Source organism: Xiphophorus hellerii, chromosome 16 (assembly GCF_003331165.1).
Source record: "Xiphophorus hellerii strain 12219 chromosome 16, Xiphophorus_hellerii-4.1, whole genome shotgun sequence".
Lineage (NCBI taxonomy): Eukaryota > Metazoa > Chordata > Actinopteri > Cyprinodontiformes > Poeciliidae > Xiphophorus > Xiphophorus hellerii.
The window spans coordinates 4,000,573-4,027,982 of NC_045687.1; the positions used below are offsets into that span (position 1 = coordinate 4,000,573).

Here is a 27,410-nt window from a genome sequence, read left to right on the forward strand (position 1 = left end):
AGTGTCATTTGTCTCAACATCACACACACTCTCACGCACATGCCCACCCACCCACCCACCCACCCACACACACACACACACGCCCCGACACGTATCACACAGGGGGCGGGGGAAGGGAATGCTCCCAGTTTATTATTCGTTTCTTTTTTTTCTGTGCATCTCCTCGACTCCGATTGAGCACAGCCGACACGGTCGCCACAGCAACCGGTTCATTAGCGGAGCAGGATGCTTGTTGCCATAGAAACCTCCCTGTGTTCCCTGGGATGTGGTACGGCGATGGTGCGCCTGTGTGAGCACGTGCATGGGTTTTATTGTGTGAATGCGTGTGTGTGTTTCTTTCCTCTTTTTTTTTTTACGATTTACAGTACCGCAGGTTTAATCCTAATGTTTGTATTACACTAGGTTTTCATCAAACACACACACAGGCGTATTTACAGTAGCATCAAAGAAGCTGGAGTGAGTCAGTCCCAGCAGGAGGGGATGAATACTGAGGATTCAGCTGTCACACTGGGACGCTACTCAAGCTAATACAAGCTAATAGCGGCGCCTGAAAGTTGAGATTTCTGCACTTAATGAAGCATCAAACTTTCTGGTGAACATACCTCCAGGAAAACTTAAGTTATTCTGCGGCTAAATTGGATTTTTCTCACACTACAGCCCGTTTTGTAGCTGCCACACAAGCTCTTAATTAAGCAGTTCGAGCGCCCTCTGGTGGACCGACAAGGTAATGCTCCTCTGCAACAATCAGAACCGAGATTGTTTGATGCGATTTCTCTTATCTATGAGATAAAATTTCAACTTTAATGTTTTCACAAATTAAAAACACGAGAAGAACAGATGAGTTCAATAAGATTATAGTATTTTAGATGCAAATTATTCAGGTTTTCTGAGCTAAACCAAAGAGGTTGAAGCACAACTTTAATTGAATGTAAATTTACATATTCTAGAGCTGAAGCAATTAATCGTGATTAATCAATTATTTAAGTAATCGTCAGCTAGTTTAGTAATCAATTAATCACTAACTTGCATATACAGACTAAATAAAACCCATTTGTTGAAATAACAACATATTCAGAGCAGAAATTAAGCCAATAATGTTGTATTTAAGATAAAAAATAAAATCGTTATCACTAAATATGTTCTACCCAGAACTCCTCAAGTGGGATCGTTTCAACTTCAAATTTTGCAAAATTCTCATTTTAAGCACCTTTTGCATCCATCATTAATCAGTTAATCAAAACAAATACCGTCACATGTCGATGTTAAATATTATTTTAGCTGCAGATGCATCCCTTGCTACTAACCATTAAGCATACACTAAATGAATGCCATGTTGTTGCATTTTAGGCAATAAAAGATTTATTTTATTATTTAAAAAACAAATTAGCTCATAATTTTAAGCAATGATGTGCATATTTTAATGTATTTCTATTGTATAAGTGGTTAACTGAAATTTTAGGCAAGGCGATTGTCAGAATATCAATTAAACGTCAGAATAACTTATAATCAATTACTAAAATAGTCATTAGTTGAAGTGCTAGAATATAATTCATATATTTATACATCATTTTTATCACTTTAATTAAATCTATAAAGTTTTTAAAAAATGATTCCAGTGTTGAATCCTGTGAGGCAGGTGCTACTAAATTAGACCGAAGTAAGTATGATGAGTTGCATTTATAGAAGAAATCCTACATTAAAACTCACACATTCCACTGTGCATAATGCTTTCAGCATTTGTGTAAAAAATTTCATATGATTTCTAGCTTCACATTAACAGCTTGATGCTGCATTAATCCCAGTTCTTTTCCCCCCGGTGGGTTTTTAATATCACTCAGATGTGAAATCCTGTCTTGCCTCCTGAAGCCGTGATCACAGTTTCCCACTCACAAACGCCCACTCTCTCTGTCCGTGCTGCTCTTCATCTTCCCCTGCCTGTCTCCGTCTCAGACTCTGTCTTCCTTCCCGGAGAGGCTCCGGCGCTTATCTGTGCTGAAATAAAGAGTCGCCCCTTTCTGCCACCGTCTCCATCCCCATGGTCCGTTTTCCTGCAGGTCGAGTGCAGGGGGACGGGAAGCCTTTAATGAGCTCTGCTGGGAAATGCATTCCTGTCAAATACACCAAGAAATTAGGGCTGGAATCACCATTATTTTAGTAATCGATTATTAGATTATTCTGACGATTAATCAATTTAAAAAAACAACCAAACTCTGCAATTATTTGATTGTACCGATGATTAATCGATTTAAAAACAGTCACATTCTGCAGACATTTTATTTAGGTCTTTTTAAAATCTAATATTAGAATCATATTAGAAGACAGGAAATTATGCTTCAACTAACCATTATTTTAGTAATTGATTATTTGATTATTCTGACGATTAATCAATTTAAAAAAACAACCAAACTGCAATTATTTGATTATATGGATGATTTATTGATTTACAAAAACAGTCACATTCTGCAGGTCTCTCATTTAAGCCTTTTAAAAATACATTATTAGAATCATATTAAAAGGAAATTATGCTTCAACTCACCATTATTGATTATTCTGACGATTAATCAATTAATTGGGTTTAAAAATTTACACATTCTGCAGATTTTTCATGTAACCACTTCATAAATTAAAATATGCAAATGAAATAATCATTTAATTCCTTTTCTAAGTGAGAAAATAAATACTTTGTTGCCAAAAATGCAATAAAATAGCATTCATTTAGTGAACGCTTGATCATCTGCAGTAGGGGCGGGTATTCACAGAATATCATTTATCGTGATAAATCTCCTGTCATGATAATAATTTTGATTCATTGTTGTCATGATAAATTCCAATTAATGATATTCAAAGCCCATAAAACTGTCTATGGTGTTGAGATCACTAGTTTTACTACTTTCTCCACTGAAACTATCTATATATATTAATACATTTCAAAACTTGGTTAAATGCAGTTTTAATTTGCAGTTTGATTACATAAATTATAAATATTCCTGTAACTGGATCCTAAATATGCATACTACAAATGGGAATGTTTTTCCAAGAGCGGTATTTGTGTTTGTGGGGATATAATTGCTGTAACACACAGTGCAACCATACAGTTATCTAAATATTTCGTAATGAATAGTTCTCATTGTGACTTATTATTACCACAAAATATTGTTATACATTTTTAAGTCCATTTTACCTCCTGTAGATAATTGGATAACTAAAGTTTATTAGTTATTAAGCTTTTTTAATTTTTTACAGAATTTGAACCAGGTGAAGCTAAAAGTGTGACAAGTGAGTTTTGGGTAGAACATATTAACAGATAAAGAAGGTTTTTATCTTAAATGCTAAATATATATTTTTTGTATTGTTTTGGCTTAATTACTACTCTGAATGTGTTGTTGTTTTTTTTAGCAAATGGCCTTTTTCAAGTCTGTATACTCCAGATAGTTCATTGGTTAGTAGTTGTTGAGTTAATGAGTATTTCAATAATCGATTAATCACGATTAATTCGATTAAATATATAAGAAATCATAACATTTGCTTCTTTTTTTCTTTTCCACATCCTAGTTGTTGTATCTTTCTCCATCAAATTCTGACATAGCTCCTTTTTCTTTGTTCAGAAATCCATTTCTACCGTCTGTTTTTACTGACCTACAATACTTCCCCTTTCATTCACAAAGAACCTCTGCTCTGGTGTGTCCTGCAGTGCCAAGAGGTTCACGTTTCTCACTCAAGAATCCATTTTTAGGGGATAGGTTTGTTGTTTTCAGGGCACAAATTGTGGCTGGAAGCTTCTACAACTACGTACTGCAAAGACTTCATCTCTAGTCACACAGAAAAGAAAAACCCATTTGCTTCATGCTGTTTAATACACTCAGAAGCCAAATGCCGACTCTGCTGCGTCTTCGTGACTTTGACAATCTAATAAACCTGCAGCCAGTTTGGCGTTTACCCCCCGCTGAGGTGGGAGAGTCATGCGAACCAAAGTTGCAACACACACAAACGTTTGCCTGTCGCTGTGCAAACAAGTGAGTCAATGGACCGTTGGCTTTTTACATGAACAACCAGTTGAAGAGGAGGGACTGGTGCTGAGCATCAAGGCCCACAAACCCAGCAAAGCCATGATTATGCATGTCAGTGTCATCAGCTACGGACTGATGTAACACCAGAGTCATGCCTCTCTACAGTCTCACAGGCGTTGCAGTAAAGATGCATGAGTATCTAAGTTGTTTTGCCAGAATGCATCTGCAACAGAGAGCTGAACACAAAAATGGTTCAGAAATGGCGACTGGATGATCTTCATGCTGGTTATATGAGTTAGCATAAAAAACAACCAGAAAACAAATAACTTCTAAATTATTTACTAGTTAGACCAGACTTCAAACCATTTTTGGATATAACAAAACTTTTACTGAGCTACAAGGTGGCACAGCTGATAGCACTGCAGCCTTGCTGCCCTGGAGTCTTTCTGGGTCATCCGACTGGATGGATGGACGGATGGATGGATGGATGGACGAACGGACGGATGGATGGACTTATGCTTGTTTGTGCTTCATTATTAGAGCTTAATTACATAAAAAGTTACATATTTTCAAAAAGCGTCACTGTATTTTTGCAATATATTTCTCTACAATACATTTTATATATAGTTCATATTTTACATTTTCTTATATATATTTAACATAACATAACATACTGTACGTGGCTCAGTGAATGAAGTATTTTCACGGGCAATTTAGCATTGCACGATTTTTCTTAAAATCAATTTTAAAAACAATTATGATTTATCTTTCCCATTTTTCTGAGTTTTCCAACAATCAAAAATAATAACTCAAGATAATAACTCAGAATGGTGGGTCTGTAGATGTTAATGTTCCCATTTCCTCCTGATCAGTGGTGAAATAGGAAATTACACAAATCCGCTACCGATTCCAAGTAACCACAAAGGAGGTTCTGCTCCGTTAAATTGGGAAGTTTTACCTTGAAAGGGGTTTTGTCTAAAGATTGAAGATGTTTTTTCTGGGTTTAGAGGGTTAGCATAGAGCCCTGATTCTCAGATCCATTCTAACATGACTGTCAGTGCAAAATGATGTCCTTCATAAAACCCTGACCTCCAGGTCTCTTTCCCATCCTCCTCTCTTCTCGAACAGCTTTACTAGCAGCGTGTTGAAGCACTGAAGGCAAATGTACTTTTATGAGGACAGATGCAGCTCTGGATATTTGAGATTACTCATGAAAATCCCTGAAATCCACATAAAAAATACAACTCGCTTGAAAAATGCTGCAGTTGAATTTTAACAGTTTTTTTAACTTAATAAATGAGGAAATGATTAATTGGATTAATCGTGATTAATCAGTTACTGAAATAATCGTCAACTAATTTAGTAATTGAGTAATCGTTAACTGGAGCATACAAACTCAAAATAAATTATATTTGATGATTAAAATAAAATATTCAGTAATTAAACCAAAACTGTACAAAATATATGTAGCATCCAGTAAATTTTATATTATATTAATATAATATATTATATATATTTATATATTTTGTATCCAAGATAAAAACACTTGTCTGCAGATGTATTTCACAAAACTCCCCAACAGGCATGGTTTTAGCTCCATCTGATTCAAATTCACTAAATGGCAATAAAATATAATTTTATTGCATTTTAGTAAATTAAATATTAATTTCTTACTTTGTATTTTAATATATTTCTAATATTGTTAACGATTTTTATGCATTTCTGATATTGTATAAAAAAGGCTTAATTGGTAAAATGAAAAATATGTAGAAAGTGCCAGTTTTTTATCCGACTAATCGATTAATCGATAACAGAAATAATCTTTAGTTGCAGCCCTAAAACAAAAACATAACTAATTATCCTCTGAATCTGAAGCTTTCTGTCGCTCCACGTCTTCCTCCCTCAATTCATAACATCTGCAGTCGCTCCCTGGTCTCATTACTACACAATTAGGCAGCAATTAGATTTTATTGAGGGTGAATTAGCTGACATGTAGAACAGAGCAAATATACTGGGAGGATGATGGCATATTAGCAGACATTAAAGAGCAACTGAAGGAAAGCAGGAGGAGGACGAGAAACGGTGCAGGTTTAGAGAGAAAAGAGGGAAAAATCAGACAAAGTAGTCAGAACGTAAACATCAGGGGATCTGGTTTTAACTCCCATTATACCGGAGAGAAAGGGAAATAGTTTGATTACCTCATATTCAAAGTAAGAAAGACAAGGAAACATGCTGTTAGATTATTTAGCTGGGTCTGATAAGCAGGTGTTTTAATGTACCACTAGAGCTGAAACAAATGATTATTTTATTCATCGATTAATCGATTATTGTGGCGATTAATTGATTAATCAGATAAAAAAAATGTAAACACATTCCGCAGATTTTTTAATGAATCCTTTTTATACAATATTAGAAATGCATTAACAGATGCAAATAGACGATTTACTTTCATTTTTAAATATTAAAATAAATATTTTATTTCCTGAAATGCAACAACAGAGAATTCCTTTAGTGAACGTTTGATGACTGTAGCAAAGGATGCATCTGCAGCTAAAAAATACTTCTACAAAATGTGAAAAGCCCTTTCTGCTTATCAGAATTACACTGTAGGGCTGCTAATTTTGGATTAACTGATGAATAACTAGTTAGCAAAAGATGCTCAATAAGAGATTTTTTTAAATTATTGAATCAGGTGACAGTAAAATTGCTACTTGAGTTTTGTACCAAACATTTATACAGATAATTTTTCTGTATTTTAATTGCAAAATGAATATTTTTTGTAAATTTTAGGCATCTTTACTCATCTGAGAATTATATTCTTTCAGCAATTTGTCGTTTTTAGAGTTTGTATACTCCAGTTAACGATTAATCAAGTACTTAAATTAGTTGACAATTATCAATTATTTCAATAATCGATTCATCACAATTAATCCGATTAATTGTTTCAGCCCTACTTAGCATAATGGACTCTTTTAAAAACATCTTGCATAAAAGAAAATAAAGAACATTTTGACAAAATATTTTAATTGAAAATCTTATGGAATCAGAAAACGTCTGACAGAAAACTAAAAAAAAAAGTGTAATCGCTGGGTCATTTATCAGAGTAATAATCCAAAATATGTGACCAAACCAATGCATTTCTTGCTTGCTATGCTAGCTTGAGAAACGTAAATAACATTTAAATAAATTATTTTAACTTTTTTAAAATTTTATTATTATTATTATGAAAATGTTAAGATTAAAAAGTGTATGGGATTAAATTTTTGCCGGTTCTTTCCAAATTCTTGGGAAATTAGGGACCTCAACTTCCTGCGGCCCCAGGTAGGGCCTCAGGTAGGGCCTCCAGGGGGCCCTACCTGGGGCCGCAGCCCACACTTAGGAAAACACCAACTTAAAATACACCGCAAAAACACAAATCTCACCAAGTATTTTTTGTCTAGTTTCTAGTGCGAATATCTCAGTACACTTGAAAAAAGACAAAAACTAACTTACAAGTAACTTTTCAGCAAGAAATAGGAGCTGAAATTAATATTAAGTCAATAATTAATATATATTGATCAAAACTACTAGTTCTATTGGCAAGTTAGGCCACTCATGGGAAACATGTCTTCTCATCAATATTAGGGAATTATTTACTTAAAACAAACTCCTATTTCTTGCTGAAAAGTTACTTGTAAGTTAGTTTTGTCTTATTTTAACTGTACTAAGATATTTCTACTATAAACTAGACCAAAATTACATGGTACGGTTCATGTCTTTGCAGGGAACCTCCTGAATGAACCGTAATTAAAGAGATATTTATTACTTCAGTCTTTTTAGGACTTTTATCTCCGTCTTTTACGCCATCTGCTTCCATCCATCTTTGCCTGCAGCTCGTTGTTTGTGACAGTTCATCTGATTTCTGGAGTTCAACCCCGAGCCAAAGCTCACATCTTGGACTTAACCTCACATTTATGACTTAAATTTAAAGCCGATTTGTTACAATAAACAGAGAAAGGTGAATTATTTATGGCTGGGTTTAAATACGTTGAGCACACACACAACTAGCCAGGCACTGCTGCAAGCATCCAGCGATCAGATCAATAATAAATCACACAGCAGCCAGAGGAAAGAGGTGCTCAGTGAGGCATTTATGATGCACCGGGATGGTAAATCTAAAATATGCTTTTGCTTCTTTGTAAGTTAGCTGATGAACACATCCCAGAGGAACGTAACCTTCAGCTCGTCAAACTCAAAGGTGGTCAGCTTTCATCTACAGATGAGCAACACTTTTCTTTCTTTCTCCACAATTCTCAGCACTCCGTGATTCAATTATGAGCGGAGGTTAGCCTCCAGCCATAATTCAGCGGAAAGAAATCCCTCATCATCAGAGAGACGAGAGCAGTGGGGAAATGCAGGAAGCGTTTGTTTGTGAACATGGAGGCAGATGCATCTCCAACTTGCTCCGCCGTGACGTCAGGCCTCTGAAAGCCAGTCGCTCCCCGAAAAGAAGGGCTTTTCACTGCAACGTTTAAAAAGCTCTTTGGCAACATCGACCAAGTGGCTACACTTCCTCTCCTTCACCCTCTTCTCTCTCGTTTTTTACTCCTTCCTAATCCCCTACTGCTACAGTTTTAGGATCAACTTCCTCCCATCCAGATGGCTCTTTTAAACATTTCATCTTCTCTTTCCTGAAGCTAGGTCACCTTGAAAAGTCTTTTATGTGTTTTAGCAGCTGCTGATGGAATAATCCAAAAATGTTCCCTCAGACTTTGAGTTTTTCTTTGCACATTTGATGGAATACAGTAACTTTAGGGTGCATTCACACCAGCCCTGTTTAGTCTGCTTTAATCCAACTGCAGTTTGTTTGTCTAGAAAGTCATCTTGGTTTGGGGAGGTGTGAAGTCGCAATCGAACTCTGGTCTGCCTACTAACCTAGGTTTCAGTTGATGTAGGGCTGAGCAATACAGCTGAAAAACGTATCAGCGTTTCATATCCATTGATATCAATAATTATTGATTAGGTTTTTGTTTTAAATATCTGAAATACTGTCAAACTGGTGCCTTGCCTTTCCTGTTTTATCCAGTTTTCACTCTATGTAAATGTAAATGTAAAAAAAAAAAATCTTAAGCAGTTATCAGACAAAGTGACAGAACTTTAAACTGCTGCTGTGCCAGTTACTCAGTAGGCTGTTGCTAGGTAACCAAAGAACGAGTGAGTTGCTAGGTAACCAAAAGAGTGAGTGAATTCCACCAACCTTTCTTAGGTTGAGCAGCTAAAGTATTTCCTCTGTCTACATTTCCCCGAATGCTGTGCAGTTCTGGGTTTGAGTTAAGAGAAATTATTGAATATTCAGTCAGATGTGTTGTCTATTGATATTGATCACATGTCTATCGCAATGTGTATTCGTATTGATTTATTGTCGAGCACTGGGTTGAAGTGAACTCTGGTGTGGTTCGAATAAAAAGCGGAGACTGCTCCAAAAGCAGGAAGTGGCCTACAGTGCAGGGCATTCTGGGTAAATGCAACCAGTTTTGGTTGTGAGAAATGGCTCATGGTCTTTTACTGATAAAGACAGATAATCTATGAAAAGATCAATCTTCTCCACTTCCTCCTTGAGATACTGTTGGCGTCTGAATAAAAGTACAGCTCCCGACCAAAAACAACCAATCGGAGCGAGGAAGCGCATCTTTGCGCCGTCAATCAACCTCACGCACTTGCTGCTAAATGTATTAAACAACTGACCTTAAGAGGAAAACCGTCTATCCACCATCCCCAGTGGCTATGCTAACTAGCCTGATTAGCAGCCCCACACAGAGAGTGATTGACAGTGCTAAATCCCACCTACTGGCTCTGATTGGTTGTTTCTATTTAGCACTGGGAAGACAGAGGAGCTCGATTTTTTTCCAGATTGTCTCTCATACCATTCTGTCATGACATTGTGACAGTTCCAACAAATATGCAAAGAAATACTTGTTGCAGCTTTAAGAAGATTTCCAACATTTTGATTGTGTGTATCTCCTTTCTGAGCTGAAGAAGTGATAATAAACTGATGTTATTAGTTATTGTATGACTTGGGACGCCATCTTGGTTTTGAGTGCTCCTGTTCTGTGTGTGGACTGAACTGACCGTTTGCTTTATGTCTGGGATGCCGATGCGAAACACCATCATGGCGATGTGGGTGTCTTCAGATGGCACTGAGTTGGCAGTGCGCTCCTTCAGCCTCCTCTGCTGCTGATTGGCTGCTGCTTGGTGCGTGGGTCCGGGATTGGCCGAGTACGGGTTGGCGGCGTGTCCCGGGTTTCCTGGCCTCATCTGTCGATCCCCGCCGGGTCGTCCCGCCGGTTTGCCCGACTGTCTGTGTCCCTCGCCTCTCCCGATCCGAGGGATGCCTCCTCGCCTGACCTCCTCCACCATCTCCTCGTCATCATCGTCTTCCTCTCCTTCCAGCTCGCCATTCTCCTCTTCCTCCCCGTCCTCGTCGCGTTCGTCCTCTTCCATCTCTTCTTCTTCCTCTTCCTCCTCCTCCTCCTCGTCTTCTGCCCCAGGATAGAGATGTCTGCTGTTTCCCAGCATCCTTTGTTGCTCCTCGTCGCTGGACAGGGGGCTGAATGGCATCGTCATGGCGACAAAGACGGTGGTTCCAGTGGCAACACCATCATTCCCAGAGAGACACTGATGGGGAAAAGAAAGAAAGAAAAGTTTATTTGTGTTTCTCAGATGGAAAAAAGAAGAGTGAGAGATGACGACTTAAGGTTTGAGTGAGGAATTATTCTGAAAGGTTTCCACCAACAAGCCAGTCACTACGGAGCTAAATTGGGGCCAAAATGTTTGCTCAACAAAATTCTCTTGAAACTCAAAAAATATATATTTCAGACTGAAAAATAATTTTGAAGCAAAAACAATTTTAAAACTGGAAAAAATAAATTGAAACTGAAAAATAATTTTGAAACTGAAAGAAAGCATAAATGCTATACGAGCTCTAAAATGATATGACTCTAAAAATTGTGTATATTTAAAATAGGGATAAATGAAATATCAGCATTAACATTAATCCCTATTGACCAATTTTAGCCGGACATTTCTGTATCAGTCTCTATTTTATATTCAATCCTGTTTACTCAAATCCTTCAAACACGTGCGCAGCTCGTTGCTACTATTTGTGCCTAAACCGTGTATTGAATTCACCTTTATTTAATGTATTCTCAGTATAAATCCAGCTGTTTTGTTAAAGTCTGAGAGATTCAAACTAATGGTAACCGTGGAGGAGCTGCACAGATTCACAGCTCAGGTGGGAGAGTCATAAGTCTATTTTTATGGCAGATGGAAGTCAGTTTTACAAATTACCAAAGGAAACACACATTTCACTTTTTGACAACAAACTTTTCAGATTTTCATCCTGTTTCACTTTCCTTCCATGTCACATTTATGCACTTCTTTGTGTTTATAAACCACATAAAATCTCATAAAAATACATTTAGGTTTGTGGCTGTAACCCCAGGTATAAGCCAGTGTCTACACATTAAAAAAGACAATTTGTTCCCTTTTCTTTCACCGGAACTATAAAAATCCAACAAAGCATTTTAACAGACAGATAAAATGATTGGAAATGCAGCAGATGAGCAGCTGACGGAAGCTGAATCACTTCAGTCTCTGTCAGGCCGGAGGAGGTGTTGAAATAAATGCTTTTCATCTGCTTTAGACAGTTGTTCTGTTTTCTGGTTTCCTTTTCCTTCCCATTTTGAGAACACAAACAAGACAATATGCTGTCATTGTCACAGAAACAAAACTGAGCTGGAAATTAGTGAGGAAGCAGCTGGAAGGCAAAGACTTGGAACGCATCAAAGTAACAGGCAGTCGAGTGCAACGGCGTATTAGAGACATTATGGCCAGAAAAAAATGAATTTAATTTCTACAAAGTTTGAGATTAATCTCAGATATTCTCTAGAAAAAAACAAGTACATTTGCAGCCTCCAAAAATAGAGCATTTGCTATTAAAAAGATTCAAATGAATCTCAGAAATATTCCAGAAAAAATTGGTAAATTTCTGAGTTTGAAAAAAAAAAATGCTAGCAAAATTTCAGATGTTGAGCTTTTTTCTCAGAAATTTTCTAAATGGAAATTTTAAATTTCTGAGTTTGAAAAGTCAAACATTTGCTTGAAAAACTACTTTTCTTAGATTGATCTCAAAAAATTCTAGAAGTTTGAGAACAACTTCTTCTAGAAACACTTCTAGAAGTTTTTTCAAGAAAAAAATTCTAGAAAAACAAATTTCTAGAAAATTTTCTAATTCAAATGTGAAATTTCAAATAAATTTGAAAATTCAAAGATTTGATGGAAAAATCTAAATTTTTGTAAAAAAAATTGGTAAGTTTGTGAGTTGTAAAAGTAAAAACTTTAATTTTATTACTTCAATCTCAGAATTTTTCTAGAAAACACTTAAAAATTTAGTAAAGTTTAAAAAATTATTTTTTGATGTAAAATAAAATCTAATACTTGAATCTCCTAAATTTTCTAGAAAAACATAGGGAAGTTTCTGAGTTGTAAAAGTCAAAATTTTACTAGAAAAAAACGTAATTTTTTTTTAGATTAATCTCAGAAAATGTCTAGAAAAATATTCAGTTTCAAAAGTTTAACATTTAAAAAAAAATTTTTCTTCTCTGAATTATTATTTTTTTTCTAGACAATATCTGAAATTAATCTCAAAATTTGAATCTCTAGGTGGAAATTAACTACGACTTTTTATTTTCTTGATTGCCTGTTACTTTCATGCTGTTAAATCAACATTTCCCCCCGAAGGACAATAAAGGATTTCTTTCTTCCATCTTCCGAAAGCCTTTAGTGATGCAGATAACCACCAGACCAGAGCAGAAACTCTGGTCTCCATGTGAACAGACAACCCTGCCAACCCTCACAACATAATAACACACTATTCACACTTCATATGTATAGATGAACCTTTTTGTGCCGCTAATTCTCACCTTCAAGGCCCCAGACATGCAGAATCCCCTCCAGCACTGTGGAGAATGAACCGTCAGACCACTTTTCTAGCCAAAAATCAGCTCAAAAGAAGGTTTTCCTTCAGTAGTAGCTAAATCCTTGGTTCTAACAACAAAAAGAATTGCATTGGCACAATTTCATGTTTCAAAACGGCTCATCAAAAGTCCATTTCAATTTAAAATCTCCTCATTATTGCTCACAATGAGGAAGCTGAATGTTTAAGTAAGGAACCGTCATGTCTCAGTTCCAGATCAGTGATGAAACATTTTTACATCTGCATGGAAAATGCAAAGCTGCAAAGTGGTTTGTAATTACAGCTACTTGAATAAATTTGTGTAATTACATCAAATTAGAGGCTTCCTCGTTTACGTTTTCAGTTTTCCTCTGCAGATATTTCTGACATCTCGTTTCTGATTGGTCGATCCTCCGTGAAGGATTGAGACTGTTTGTTATTCAGCTGTTCGGTTCTGAGGATCCTGATGCGCTGCACCGAGCCAAGAAGAGGCCTTCAGGGACTGATCGGTAGTCTGCCTCACTCTGAAGTGACTTTTTGGCTCTGAGGGGGCCAGAGTGGATGATTTATTTTATTTTTTTAAAGGAAGAGACGTTATATCTACTCTGCACACATGCAGGGAAATGTTACTTCCTTTTCAGAAGTTTGCTAGGGTTACTTCAGATTATTTCTGGTCTCTATTTTGTTTTAGATAACGCATTTACATCATGTTGGATAAATCCTAGAGCATGTTTTCATGTATTTTAAATATTGAATAAAAAAATCCAAGTTGGTTAAATGAAAAATCCACAGAATATGCCAACTTTTTAATCCAATCAATCGATTAATCAATAAAATTAATTAGTTGCAGGCCTAGTTAGGTGATTTTCTGGAGTTTCGAGCATATTAAGGGTATACAATTCACACAATAGAAGCACCTAATTGCAGGAATTAAGTAAAACATAAACATAAGTGTCAGCCATTACATTACAAGTCGTCAGGACTTTAATATGAAGCAAAGCTAACGAGCCCTCCAGTATCAAGCTGTTTCTGAGAAATACCACCAGAGGAATGTAAGAAAACTCAATAAAAATCAAAGCAAGCCTGTAAAACATAACAGAGAAGAGATAACAGGGGAGGAGAGACAGAACAGAGAGATTAAATGAATGAAGGAGACGGGAGCAGTCAGAGCAAACTGAAGGGGATGTGGGGGGAAGCCGGGAGGTTTCTGCAGACCTGTCAGAAATCTGACCAACCAGAAAACAGTGCACACACAAGAGATGATTATAATGCGAAGAAGCCAGCGCTTTGCATAGTGCTGAGTAATCAGAGATAGGCAGAGGCTTTGGAGGAAGCGGCGGGGTGCGGGATGCAGAAGGTGAGCAGCAGAACGAAGCCAGCCGACGGAGTAAAGCAGAAACTAGTGAGGAGAGTCAGTCCCAGACTTGAAGGACAAACAATGAGAGAGACTGCACAGGGATCAAAACAACAAACTGCATTATTGAGCATATGCTGAGTTAATCCTGGGAGGTTAATTAGAGCTGTGACAGCTAATGCATTTGATTAGGAATTAAATAAAGTCATTTAACTTAACTTAGTTATTGATTAATCAACTATTCTGATGATTAATCGATTTAAAAAACTGTCACATTCTCCAGATCTTTTATTTAAGCCTTTATAAAATACATTGTTAGAATCAAATTAAAAGAAAGGAAATTATGCTTCAACTAACTATTTTAGTAATCAATTATTCTATTGATTATTCTGACAATTAATCGATTAATCAAATTTTTAAAAATTGTCAAATTATGTAGATTTTTAATTTAACCACAAGCCTTCTAATATACAATATTAGAAAAACATTTAAAGAAGCAAATAAAACAATTATCCTAATAATTTCTTAAATAGAAAAATAAACACTTTCTTGTCTAAAATGCTGCAAATGATAAATCTGAAATTTAAAAAAATTACTCACTGATTTTTCTGTTAGGCGGCCGTTTGTAAACAACCCACAGATGCTGTTTAATATTCAAAAATATTTCAGAGTTTGACTGAAGAACAGACAGACGGGCCTGCAGTCATGCTGCTTGTGGCTAAAAATAAAAGTTAAAGGGAAGTAGCAGAATGTTCCAAAGAAAAGACAATGACTAAATGCCATAAATGGAAAGAAATCAACAGCAAATGCATTGGAGTAAAAAGAGACGAAAAAGAATCAGACACGAGTAGGGAAGTCATAGTTTGGCAGAAAATAGAAGTCTATCACAGAGCCATGCACAATCAGGCAAATTTAGAAACTACTTCAACAAAAAGTCAAGTTTTGGGCTCTGAGAGGAAGCCGGAGTAACCAGAGAGAACCTCTGGATGAAAACTCCATGTAGAGAGACGCCAGACCGGGAATTTAACCAAGAACCTACTTGATGTCACTGCTAATAAATGCTCCACCATTCAGGCCTTAGAAGAAAAAAATAAACAGCAATAATTTGTGTTTTTTCGCCTGTCATAAGAAAAAAAATAAAAAGTTACTTAATTCTTTCAAAGTCATATTTTCAACATGTTATTCATTAATTTATAAATGTAAGTTTCAAATTAAATATTTAATTAGCAGGTTAAATATTAAGCTTACAAACTAATGATTTAGTTCAAAACTAAATATTTAGTTAGCAACCTAAAGCTTCAGTTTTAAAATACTTAGCTAGTGAGAGAAATATTAAGTTTTAAGATAAATAGTTGTGGAATTTAATATTTCAGCTTCAATCTAAATATTTAGTTAGCAAATTAAATATTTAGCTCTAAGCTCAACATTTAATTAGCAGGTTGAATATTTAGTTAGTAAACCAAATATTTTAGCTTCAAACTAAATATTTAATTAGGGATCTAAAAAAAAATCACGCCAAAGCAAAATATTAACATCTAGCTTCATGCTGATTACTGAGTAATGAAACTTAAATTAAATATTTAGTTCACTAACTAAGTATTTAGTTTGGAGCTAAATATTTAGCTTGTGAGTTAATATTTCATCATTAAACTAAATATTTTGGTAGCAAGCTAAGAAATTTGGTTGAAGCTAAATATTAACATTTAGCTCCATGTTGATTACTTAGTTATCAAACTTGATATTTAGTTTTAAACTATTTAGCTCACTATCTAAAGTTTAGTTTAGATCTAAATATCTAATCAGCAATCCCGTTTTTAGTTTATAGCTAAATATTTACCTTGCTAATTAAATATTTAGTTGAAACTGTTAAATTTATAATGAATAAATTACAGGTGAAAATAGAACTTTGAAAAATGTAACGTTAACTTCTTTCTTATGAGAGGCTAAATAAGTAAAATTATTTCTGTTATTTTTGAGTGTAGCTTTACAAACAGAACTCTACGTGTTTTTACAGAGTGAAATCCACTCACATCCACACCGATTAGATCATCACGCTCGGAAAAAAATAATCCCCTGAAAGGTGCTGGCGTGACAGTCCTGTCTGTCAAGCCTTTTTGGCTCCTTATTCACATCTTCATGGCAGATATTAGTCTGATCCCAGGGGATGTAACAGAGAAAATGAAGGTGCCGCTAAAAGGCCTAAAAAGTAAACTTAGAAGAGATTCCACTCATCGTTCGTTAAGCCGGAACAGGTCAGAAAATTAGAGTGATAATCAGTTCCCAAGAGAAAAGTGGTGAGCCATGCATGAAAGACCTTCATTTCACGTGAGAGCTTTTGTGTGCCTCTTGGAGTGATGATGAAGAGGGTGATGAAGCGATTAGACACTGCCTCTCACCAACAAATGATAATCATCTGCTCATCTTTACATCTGAGTAGGGGAATAAAAGCGCGACTACTCCCCTTGGAGAACGGCTTCTGCTCCAGGTCACATCATTAACCTGTTCAGTCTTCTTACCAGCTTCAAACTGCATTAACCCGGCTAACCTTCACCTCACTGAGCAACCAGAGAGATGAGCTTCGCACGGAGACTAAGAGCATCACAGGCCAGCTTGACTAAATTACATTTCAAATTAAAAGCGGTCACAAAGGAGGGAATGTTTTATGGTTTAAAATGCAACACCAAAATGAAAACTGGACTGTTAATGCTTCTGCCTTAACAGGCATTGTTTAGCTGAAATAAAACAACATGAATTGTTGGTTTATAAGCTAATGCTAAACTAAACCTCAACTGAAAGTGTGACGTTTTCATGTAAAGTCATATCTCTGAGAACTCTGTAGCCGACAGCCATCTTGATAGGTATCTACAACTAACCGTCATGACAGTTGCTATGACAACAATAAACAAGCCACGTTTTCTGTCTCATACAGATCGATCCAGACATCAGCATTTTTGTTGATATAAATGTATCTTGTTGGTCAATATGGTTTCTTTTTATTGGTCTCAAAGTCACGTTTTTTCTGTGCTTTGCATTTGCCTACCAAGATGGCGGTTCAGTGGTGCAAATCACTTCAGGTTCAGGCTTATGGGAACTATGTGTTAACATAAAACAAACATTGTTACCAAGGTAACTGCTGCTCATATTAGAGCAGAAATTAAAAGCATTAAATAAGCAAGATAATACTTTATTAGTTTTTTATTAGACAAGATGTCGGAGACCGCCACCGATTAAGAGAAATGAAAAACAAACGAATAAAAAAACAGTAGTGTAGAAAAAAAACACTATAAAAACTAAACTAGAAGCATAAATATGAAAATATCAATACATGTGCACAAAAAATGCAGATATGTATTTAGAAATAAATATACACACAAATATCTCCAAACACAAGCAAAAAAAAAGTAAAAACCACAAAACTAACAGCATGACAGTAAATGATGGTGTCAGATTTATAATTCTAGTGATTAAATCAAGAAATAAGAAGGAATAAAAACAGTGAAATAAGAAAAAAGCTCAGAAATGAGCAGAGCTGTTGCAACCAGCTGCCACTCACTGGGGGTGCCATGGCAACCATCTGAGCTAATGCTACGAAGTAACATTAGCTAAGACTACAACTTTTTATTTCCTAAGAATCTTTCTAGAAAGTCAAGAGGGAAGTATATATTTACTGGTCTGATTAGGAGTTTGTACACTTTTTGAAATTGTAAATGCAAAAAAAGGTTTATTAGTTATTAAATTCCAGTACTTATAATATAGTCCGTCAATAATTTAAAGTCAAAGGATTTCTGATTTTAAACTGGTTTAAAATCTGTTTCTAATTTCAACTGAAACACCTTTTCCTACTTCAGGCAAGATCTTATTGGTTCCTCCTTTCACTACTTTCCTACTTTTCACTTTTCATTAGTAATGTCAGTTCATGAGCATCTAAAACGGGGTTATGAGGCAGCATTCAAGCCTTTTCTTGAGACAGAAGTGAGCGGTAACTTTTCTGGGTTCCTTCCAGAGTCTTGACCCGGTTCCACTGATCTTCAGTCACAGTGAAGTCTGTGTGATGCCATCAACACAGATTTTAAAAAATAAATAAAAAATGCAACCAGCACAGCGACATTCAACCTTCCTCCACGCTCATCTTTTTATCTCTCCCGAACACACGCGAATCTCCGTATGCTCCGTCTCTCTGCTTCACCCTCTCCTTTATGTAGGACATAGCGTGTATATAGACGGATATTTTCAGTGTCTCGGTCCCCAGGAAATTTCACTGGGAAACTTCCAAAGAACACACCGCCCCAGTTTTGTGCCACGAAACTGGAACGGCCGATTTCCCTTCCCTCCTTGTTTGACATCGACTCACAAATGGACACAAATCGTCCCATCGCTCTTTCTGCTAATGCACACAAAGACTCTGAGGCTCAACAGCTGTCCCTCAGGAAAGAATCAACACAAGCAGATTAAAAACAGAAACTTCTCTGGATGAAATCCGATCCAACGGTCGGCGGATCCGCACATCAGCAGGACCCGAGACAGCCGAGCGAAGGACTACAAAACCACCTGATCTACACATGTTCTTACATAACCAGCCTTTGTGCTATTAAACTAGAATGAGGGCCAGTGGAGGAGCGCAGTTTGAAATGGTTAAATAATGTGATGTTTCAAAAGAAAATAGGTTTGAACACAGAACACAGCTACAATGCTAACAGCTTTTCTGGTAGCTACATGTCACAATCATCAATTCAAATGAAGATTTTAAAGGAAATACAGTCTTAATTTCAGGCTATTACCTAAAGCCAATGCAACACTGCAAAAAAACTAAATTGGACCAAGTACTTTTAGTCTAAAAACGTTTTCCATGTTATAAGTGAAACAATCTGTCAGTCGAACTAGTACTTTTTCATTAATATTAAAGAATAATTAACTTAAAAAGCTGCTATATCTTGCTAGAAAATCTTTGCATGTCAAAATGTTGTTTCCACGTATCATCTCCGCTGGACTTCAACTGTTTGGGATTCCCCTCCATAATTTCCCCTCAGAAAGCACAGAGGGGAATCCGCGCTTTCTGATTGGCTACCCGTCACATTCAACGGGCTGTGTTAACGCGCCCAGTCGGGGAAAACCCCTGATTTGGATCGAAGCAGCATCGACGATCTACCGTAACACACTACAGGATGATCGGTTCTAAAATCGCAAGCGACAATCTTAGAGAACGGCCGATGTTCTAAGATTGTCGTAAGGGGAAAAAAAAATCGTGTAGTGTGAACTATTGCATCAGGTAGTCGGATGTGCTCATCTTCTCTATTTAAATATAATTATTACTGAAGGGCAACATAGTATACAGACTTCATAACTCTTTTGGTTGAATGTAGTATTTATTTCCACTTTGGTTTTATATTTAGTTTTTATTCAAGTGGGGTTTTTTTTAATGGAGACTAAGTGTTCTTTTGAAAATAAAGTGTATCTATCTTTGGCAGGAAATCGCATGCATTATTACGCAATTTCCATTACATCAGTGTACAAAGGTCTTCAAACAATATTATCGTTTATCGCAATAATTTTTGAGACAATTAATCGCCCAGCAAAATTTGTTATTGTGACAGGCCTAGTTGTAAGTTAGTTTTGTCTTATTTCAAGTGAACTAAGATATTTGCACTAAAAATTAGACCAAATTTACTTGGTAAGATTTTGTGTTTTTGCAGTGTTTGCTAAAGTTCGTCTTTTCTCTACAGAACAGAAGAGGAAAATCAATCATCTGGGGAACAGCAGCGAACAGAGAACACATTCAAATAGTCTGCTAATTAATGAGCTTTTTTCATCATCAAATCTCTGCGGGCCGAAACAGAACCCGCTCTGCTGCTCCGCTCGCAGAGAAACATCCTGAATCACACTCAGACCCGTCGGTCTCGACCGGCGGAGCGGCTGAAGTGGCAGAACCAGAAGAGGCTGCATCAAGGCCAAGCTGGGGCAAACAGTTGGCAGCACGTGGAGAGATTTATGAATAAATGAACCACAATGGGAGACGCTGCAGGGTGGAGACTGGCTGAACATATGACAAGCTGTGAAATATTGAGAGTGGATGCTGCTCCATCGCTCTGGGCAGCAAAAAAGAAGCTCAACACCAAATATACAACGGCGTGTTATGGCCACTGTGGATGGAAAAGAGGAGTAAATTTAGGCCAAAAAAACTCAGTAATTTTGAGATTAATTACAGAAATTTTCCAGGAAAAAAAACTTTCAAATTTCTGAGTTTTAAATGTCAAAAATTTGCTTGAAAAAACAAAATTTTTTAGATGAATCTCAGAATTTTTTTTAGAAAACACAAGGAAATTTCGGATTTAGAAAAGTCAAAAAATAAAAAATTTTCTAGCAATTTTTTTTCTGGAATTTTCTAAAAAAAAAAAAAACATTTAAAAAATGTTTATTTGAAAAGCTGAAAATTTGCTAGAAAAAGGCAGAAAATTTCTGAGCTCCAAAAGTAACAAATTTGCAAAAAAAACACAAAAACCTAAAGAATTATAATATTTATCTCAGAGATTTTCTATAAAAAAGTTAGGAATGGAGTTTCAAAAGAAACAAATGTTGACTTTTGAAACTCAGAAATTTTCAAGTTTTTTTTCTAAATGTTTTAGCTTCATATAAAACTGAGTTTTTCCTAGAATTTCTTTTACTTTTAGAGCTCAGAAATTTCATTGGTTGCTCTAGGGAATTTCTGAAAATAATCTCAACATTTTTCTTTGCAAAAATTTTGTCCTCTTTTTTTCTATCCACAGTGGCCCTAATACACGGTGGTATCCATCCCCCCCGGTAACCGTTTTTTGTTTTACAGCCTCATTGAAAGCCAACTTTACACGGATTTTACTTCACCTTGGTCGCTTTAAAGCCTCGTCAGAATTCAGCAGGTTGTGATCCCACCTTCAGGGAGCTGATTAAAGCAGAGCTCAGGAGACGGTTTATAGAGCGGGTGAGTCACAACGCAGGAGACGGATCCATACTCACTTTATAGGATCCCAGAATGAGGGCAAAGGTCAGGCAGAGCTGTCACAGAGAGAGTAAGTCTTGTCTTAAGAAGTGAAGGAGGTCTGACCTCGTTGTGGTCTCAATCAGGAGCTTTTCTCAAAGAACGTCAAGACTTTAAATTTAAAGAAACAGCTGTTTCTGTGACAGCATTTTAGGTAGCTGTAAATTTCTGCCAATTTTTTTTTCTATCTACATTGATCCTAATACACCGTTGCTCTTTCTCCTCCATAACATCTAATATGCCCCAAAGGGTTTTCTGTAGTATGTGTTTAAAATAACATATGCAAATCTAATTTAGTTTTTCTCTATTTCGATAATCTTGGTACCAAAATAAAGCTAACAGTTGGGAGATGATATCACTTCAGAGAATGTAAAGATGAAACATTGAATGATTGTAATTTTTTTTTGCATTTTATACTTTATAAGCCTTTTAGAAATATAAATAAGGCTACACATTTTGATTTGACACAAAAAAAAACAAGCAGAGTTACGCTATACAGGATTTTAGCTAGAAAGCAAAACAAAAACAGATTTTTTTAAAACCTTTTTCTGTTTTCTGCAAATTAAGTGGCTAGAGAAAGGCATATTGGCGACAAATGAGCAGCTAAAAGACTTCAGTGCAGAGAATGAGAACTAAAACTAAAGCAGTGAGAGAAATCTATCACATGTCTGCAATGTAGGCCAATCGATACGACTTCAAGCAGCTCCCACAAGCTGCATCAATGTGCTCCTCTCTCCACCAACCCTCCTCCGATAGGGTCTAAACATCAGCAAAAGACCTTGTGACTTCAGTCATTTTTGTCATTATTTCAAGGATGTGGGTTAAAGTTGATTGGACAGTGTAATGTCCGGCCGAGCTGCCAGGTTGCAGGATGCATCACCTCCCATTCATGCTGCTGTGGCTATAAATACAGCCAGCTGTGTTTCCATTATTAATGCAGAACGACACCCCAAACCTTTTTCTCTGGCCCTGAACACTGCTGACTCATCATCTCCCATGCACTTTCAAACACCCACTGCTGCCTACTGCTGGTGCACACCGACATCATGCAGAACGGTGCAAAGCTTTCCAGCTTCTTTGTACTCTGCATCCAAGGAAACAGAGTATGATGAAATTAAGAAACTATAAGAAAACAAGACAAAAGATTAAAGAAAAACTGCAGAAATGGGTCAAGACTTTAGCACAATATGAACATGAAAAACTCATCGCTAAATGTTTAATTTGCTGGAGGAGGTTTGTAAAAGGTAAATAAACTAAAAATGTAAATATCTTATTTTTAAAACATAACAGCTTATTAATGAGTTTCTGTTATCTGTCACTGAGAGGCATAAAAACTAAAATGCTTAATGATAAACCAATAGATGAACAAATTATTAATTTAAAACATATTTAATAGGATCCAAGATTAGTTGTAACAACAGATTTAACATTTATTTCAGGTGTAAAATGAATACTGTAAAAATACTGTAGGCTGTTTAGTTTTTATAAACTTAAGTAAAATATTGCCACACGGACGTCGCCCTGTTGTTTATGCTGCAATGCATTCTGGGTAGATTACGTTTCTACGCTACCGCGATAGCTTCGTCTAGCCAGAACCATTATTTTTACACAATAAGTAACGTTCAGCGCTTTCAATTTGACCAGTAGCGTCACAGTCAAAATATTTTCTGAAAAATATTATATTGTTGAGTTCCTAAAACTTAAAAATGCTGTACTGTCACTTTAAACATCCATTTATTATCTTCCTATTTGTTTTGATTTCGTATTAGCTTCGGCTAATGGCGCTAGCTCCTGCTAATATACTAAAACAGTAGGAAACAAGCGGATTACGTTTGTTTGTTTTAACAAATATCTCGTGTATGATGCCACATGAAAACTTTACGGCAGTTTACCTAAATTCAGATGTTTTATGTCCATAATAATAACCTACCCGTGTTATGAGCTGCAGGTGGAAAGAATGGCGATCTCCGTAGTTTTTGCAGTAAATGAGTTTTTAGGCGTCCTAATCAGCAACTTTTAGAGTAATGGGAAAATTACAACATATTTAGGCCAATATGTTTGTTTCTCCAGTAATGCATTTTACAGTTTCTGATAAAACTTCATCCAAAACAAAAAATATGTTTAAGAAAATACAAAGTGAAAGGAAAATGGAACCATAGTTTTATTTATATTAATAAGTAAAAAGAAATCGACTTTTGAACTTCCCGTAATACTACTAATACTAACCGTAATATTTATGTATTAAAAGTAGTTACTCTCTCATTTTCTTTGTAAAAAAAAAATACTTTTCAATAATTTAGTCCTCATTGTCCTGAAAGAGAAATACCAGACTCCCAGTCCAAGTAATTTCTGTGGTTAAATACCAACAAAAAATGTAAATAAAATAAGGTTACTTAAATTTAAATTAGGCAGAAACACACTGAGATAAGAAAGCTGTTTAAAGAGGTCATAAGAAGGAGCAACGATTAGTTTTTGTGGTGTCAAAGCTAATCACTGGACTGGAAAATGAAGAGTGAACAGGCCAGAGCCTGTGAACGTGAACACAGCTATTCCACTGTGACAGGAACAAAACGAAGCAGCTCAAACACCTTTCAATCACCACAAGCAAACCTGACACCAGGTGAAATCTGCACAAAACACCATGTCACTCAGAGTGACAACGTCATCGACAGAAACTCTCCCTGCACTAAACACGAGTGTCCGACTAGACGTACAACTGAAATTATAACTGAAACTCAATCATATTAGCCACTTAGCAATAAGAGGACATGAAGCTGCTGCTGTTGTTGGATAGAACAAGAACAACGAGGGGCTACACTCAATGTTTGGTGAGGAAATAGCAATAAGGAAACTAGAAAATTTCGGAAGAAATTTAGCCGGGGCCTGCCAAGGCGCGCCCGTGGGGTTTGGGCCCGGCGTCGTCATGCTACAAATTGGCATCGACGCTAAAGAACGCCGCAACATAATCAATGGCACGCGGAGAACCACAAGAACGTTAAGTAAGGCGGACGTGCACCATTCAGTACGATTTAAAATTTTTGTCAAGGCTTTTATTTTGGAAGTTTAGTTAAACTTCATTTCAAAGGGCCAACCTAATCCCATGAATAACAGTCATTGGATAAAATCAGTTATATAGTGCTCAAAACAGCAATAATCTCATGTAAAAATTCTCAAGGCTTTTATTTTGAAATTTTCAGTATGCTCCATTTTAAAGTTCTGAACGAATCCCATGTGTAACAGTGCTTTGGATAAAAAAGTCACATAAAGCCAAAAAGCGCAATTACCTGATGTAAAAATATGCAAGGCTTTTATTTTGAAATTATTATTATGCTCCATTTTAAAGTTCCGAACTAATCCCATGTGTAACAGTGCTTTGGATGAAAAAGTCACATAAAGCCAAAAAGCGCAATTACCTGATGTAAAAATATTCAAGGCTTTTATTTTGAAATTATTATTATGCTCCATTTTAAAGTTCCGAACTAATCCCATGTGTAACAGTGCTTTGGATGAAACAGTCATATACGGCCAAAAAGAGCAATTACATGATGTAAAAATATTCAAGGCTTTTATTTTGAAATTTTCAGTATGCTTCATTTCAGAGGGCCAAACTATTCCATTGTGTAACAGTGCTTTGGATGAAAAAGTCACATAAAGCCAAAAAGCGCAATTACCTGATGTAAAAATATTCAAGGCTTTTATTTTGAAATTATTATTATGCTCCATTTTAAAGTTCCGAACAAATCCCATGTGTAACATTGCTTTGGATGAAAAAGTCATATACGGCCAAAAAGAGCAATTACATGACGTAAAAATATTCAAGGCTTTTATTTTGAAATTTTCAGTATGCTTCATTTCAGAGGGCCAAACTATTCCATTGTGTAACAGTGCTTTGGATAAAAAAGTCACATAAAGCCAAAAAGAGCAATTACCTGATGTAAAAATATTCAAGGCTTTTATTTTGAAATTTTCAGTATGCTTCATTTTAAAGTTCTGAACTAATACCAGGTGTAAGAGTGCTTTGGATGAAAAAGTCAAATAAAGGCAAAAAGAGCAATTACGTCATGTAAAAATATTCAAGGCTTTTATTTTGAAATTTTCATTATGCTTCATTTCAAAGGGCCAAACTAATACCATGTGTAACAGTGCTTTGGATGAAAAAGTCAAATAAAGCCAAAAAGAGCAATTACATGATGTAAAAATATTCAAGGCTTTTATTTTGAAATTATTATTATGCTCCATTTTAAAGTTCCGAACTAATCCCATGTGTAACAGTGCTTTGGATGAAAAAGTCATACAAAGCCAAAAACAGCAATTACATGATGTAAAAATATTCAAGGCTTTTATTTTGAAATTATTATTATGCTCCATTTTAAAGTTCCGAACTAATCCCATGTGTAACAGTGCTTTGGATGAAAAAGTCATACAAAGCCAAAAACAGCAATTACATGATGTAAAAATATTCAAGGCTTTTATTTTGAAATTTTCAGTATGCTTCATTTCAGAGGGCCAAACTAATACCACGTGTAACAGTGCTTTGGATGAAAAAGTCACATAAAGCCAAAAACAGCAATTACCTGATGTAAAAATATTCAAGGCTTTTATTTTGAAATTATTATTATGCTCCATTTTAAAGTTCCGAACTAATCCCATGTGTAACATTGCTTTGGATGAAAAAGTCATACAAAGCCAAAAAGAGCAATTACATGATGTAACAATATTCAAGGCTTTTATTTTGAAATTTTCAGTATGCTTAATTTTAATGTTCCAAACTAATCCCATGTGTAACAGTTACTGAGTTAAATCAGTTATATACAGCCCATAGCAGCAGGTAGTTCTAAAGGCCAGATCTCAGTCCTGATCTGTTTCAACTGAGGGTAGATAGAACTACAGTGATGCGTATTCGTAGTCCTAACCAGCAGCCAATAGCCTCTTGAGATCCGTTGCTATGGTAAATAATGGTCTCAGCAGGGTGTGAGCTCTGAGCTCTGAGCTCTCAAACACACAATTGTGTGTTTGAGCAAACACGTTTTACTGACAAAAAAGCATTGGAAACAAATCCTTCTTGTTCGGGAACCGTAATACATATTCGAAAAGCGTTTCGAGCGTATGAGAGGGCAATGTGTCTTCTGCGATAGTCCCGAGATTCATATCTGTACCTCACTCAGAGCATTTACAGCGATGAGAGAAAGAAATGTTGTGCCCAGATCTGAACCTAGATCGGCTGTCACTCTAATTTGAGCAAAAATGAGAAACTTTGGGTCGCTTGTAACATTGCTTTGGATGAAAAAGTCATATACGGCCAAAAAGAGCAATTACATGACGTAAAAATATTCAAGGCTTTTATTTTGAAATTATTATTATGCTCCATTTTAAAGTTCCGAACTAATCCCATGTGTAACATTGCTTTGGATGAAAAAGTCATACAAAGCCAAAAAGAGCAATTACATGATGTAACAATATTCAAGGCTTTTATTTTGAAATTTTCAGTATGCTTCATTTCAGAGGGCCAAACTAATACCACGTGTAACAGTGCTTTGGATGAAAAAGTCACATAAAGCCAAAAACAGCAATTACCTGATGTAAAAATATTCAAGGCTTTTATTTTGAAATTATTATTATGCTCCATTTTAAAGTTCCGAACTAATCCCATGTGTAACATTGCTTTGGATGAAAAAGTCATACAAAGCCAAAAAGAGCAATTACATGATGTAACAATATTCAAGGCTTTTATTTTGAAATTTTCAGTATGCTTAATTTTAATGTTCCAAACTAATCCCATGTGTAACAGTTACTGAGTTAAATCAGTTATATACAGCCCATAGCAGCAGGTAGTTCTAAAGGCCAGATCTCAGTCCTGATCTGTTTCAACTGAGGGTAGATAGAACTACAGTGATGCGTATTCGTAGTCCTAACCAGCAGCCAATAGCCTCTTGAGATCCGTTGCTATGGTAAATAATGGTCTCAGCAGGGTGTGAGCTCTGAGCTCTGAGCTCTCAAACACACAATTGTGTGTTTGAGCAAACACGTTTTACTGACAAAAAAGCATTG

At 36.0% G+C, this 27,410-nt stretch overlaps 1 protein-coding gene across 3 annotated transcripts in view; it reads right to left on the bottom strand.

The window, feature by feature from the left end:
* Positions 1 to 27,410, bottom strand: part of shank1 (SH3 and multiple ankyrin repeat domains 1) — an 86,036-nt gene that overhangs the window by 48,826 nt on the left and 9,800 nt on the right. For all 3 annotated transcript variants that reach the window (XM_032586787.1, XM_032586786.1, XM_032586785.1), the window contains exon 2: positions 10,116 to 10,661. In XM_032586787.1, the coding sequence (XP_032442678.1) occupies positions 10,116 to 10,610 (495 nt within the window). In that variant the 5' untranslated portion in view covers positions 10,611 to 10,661. The remainder of the gene's footprint in view (positions 1 to 10,115; positions 10,662 to 27,410) is intronic.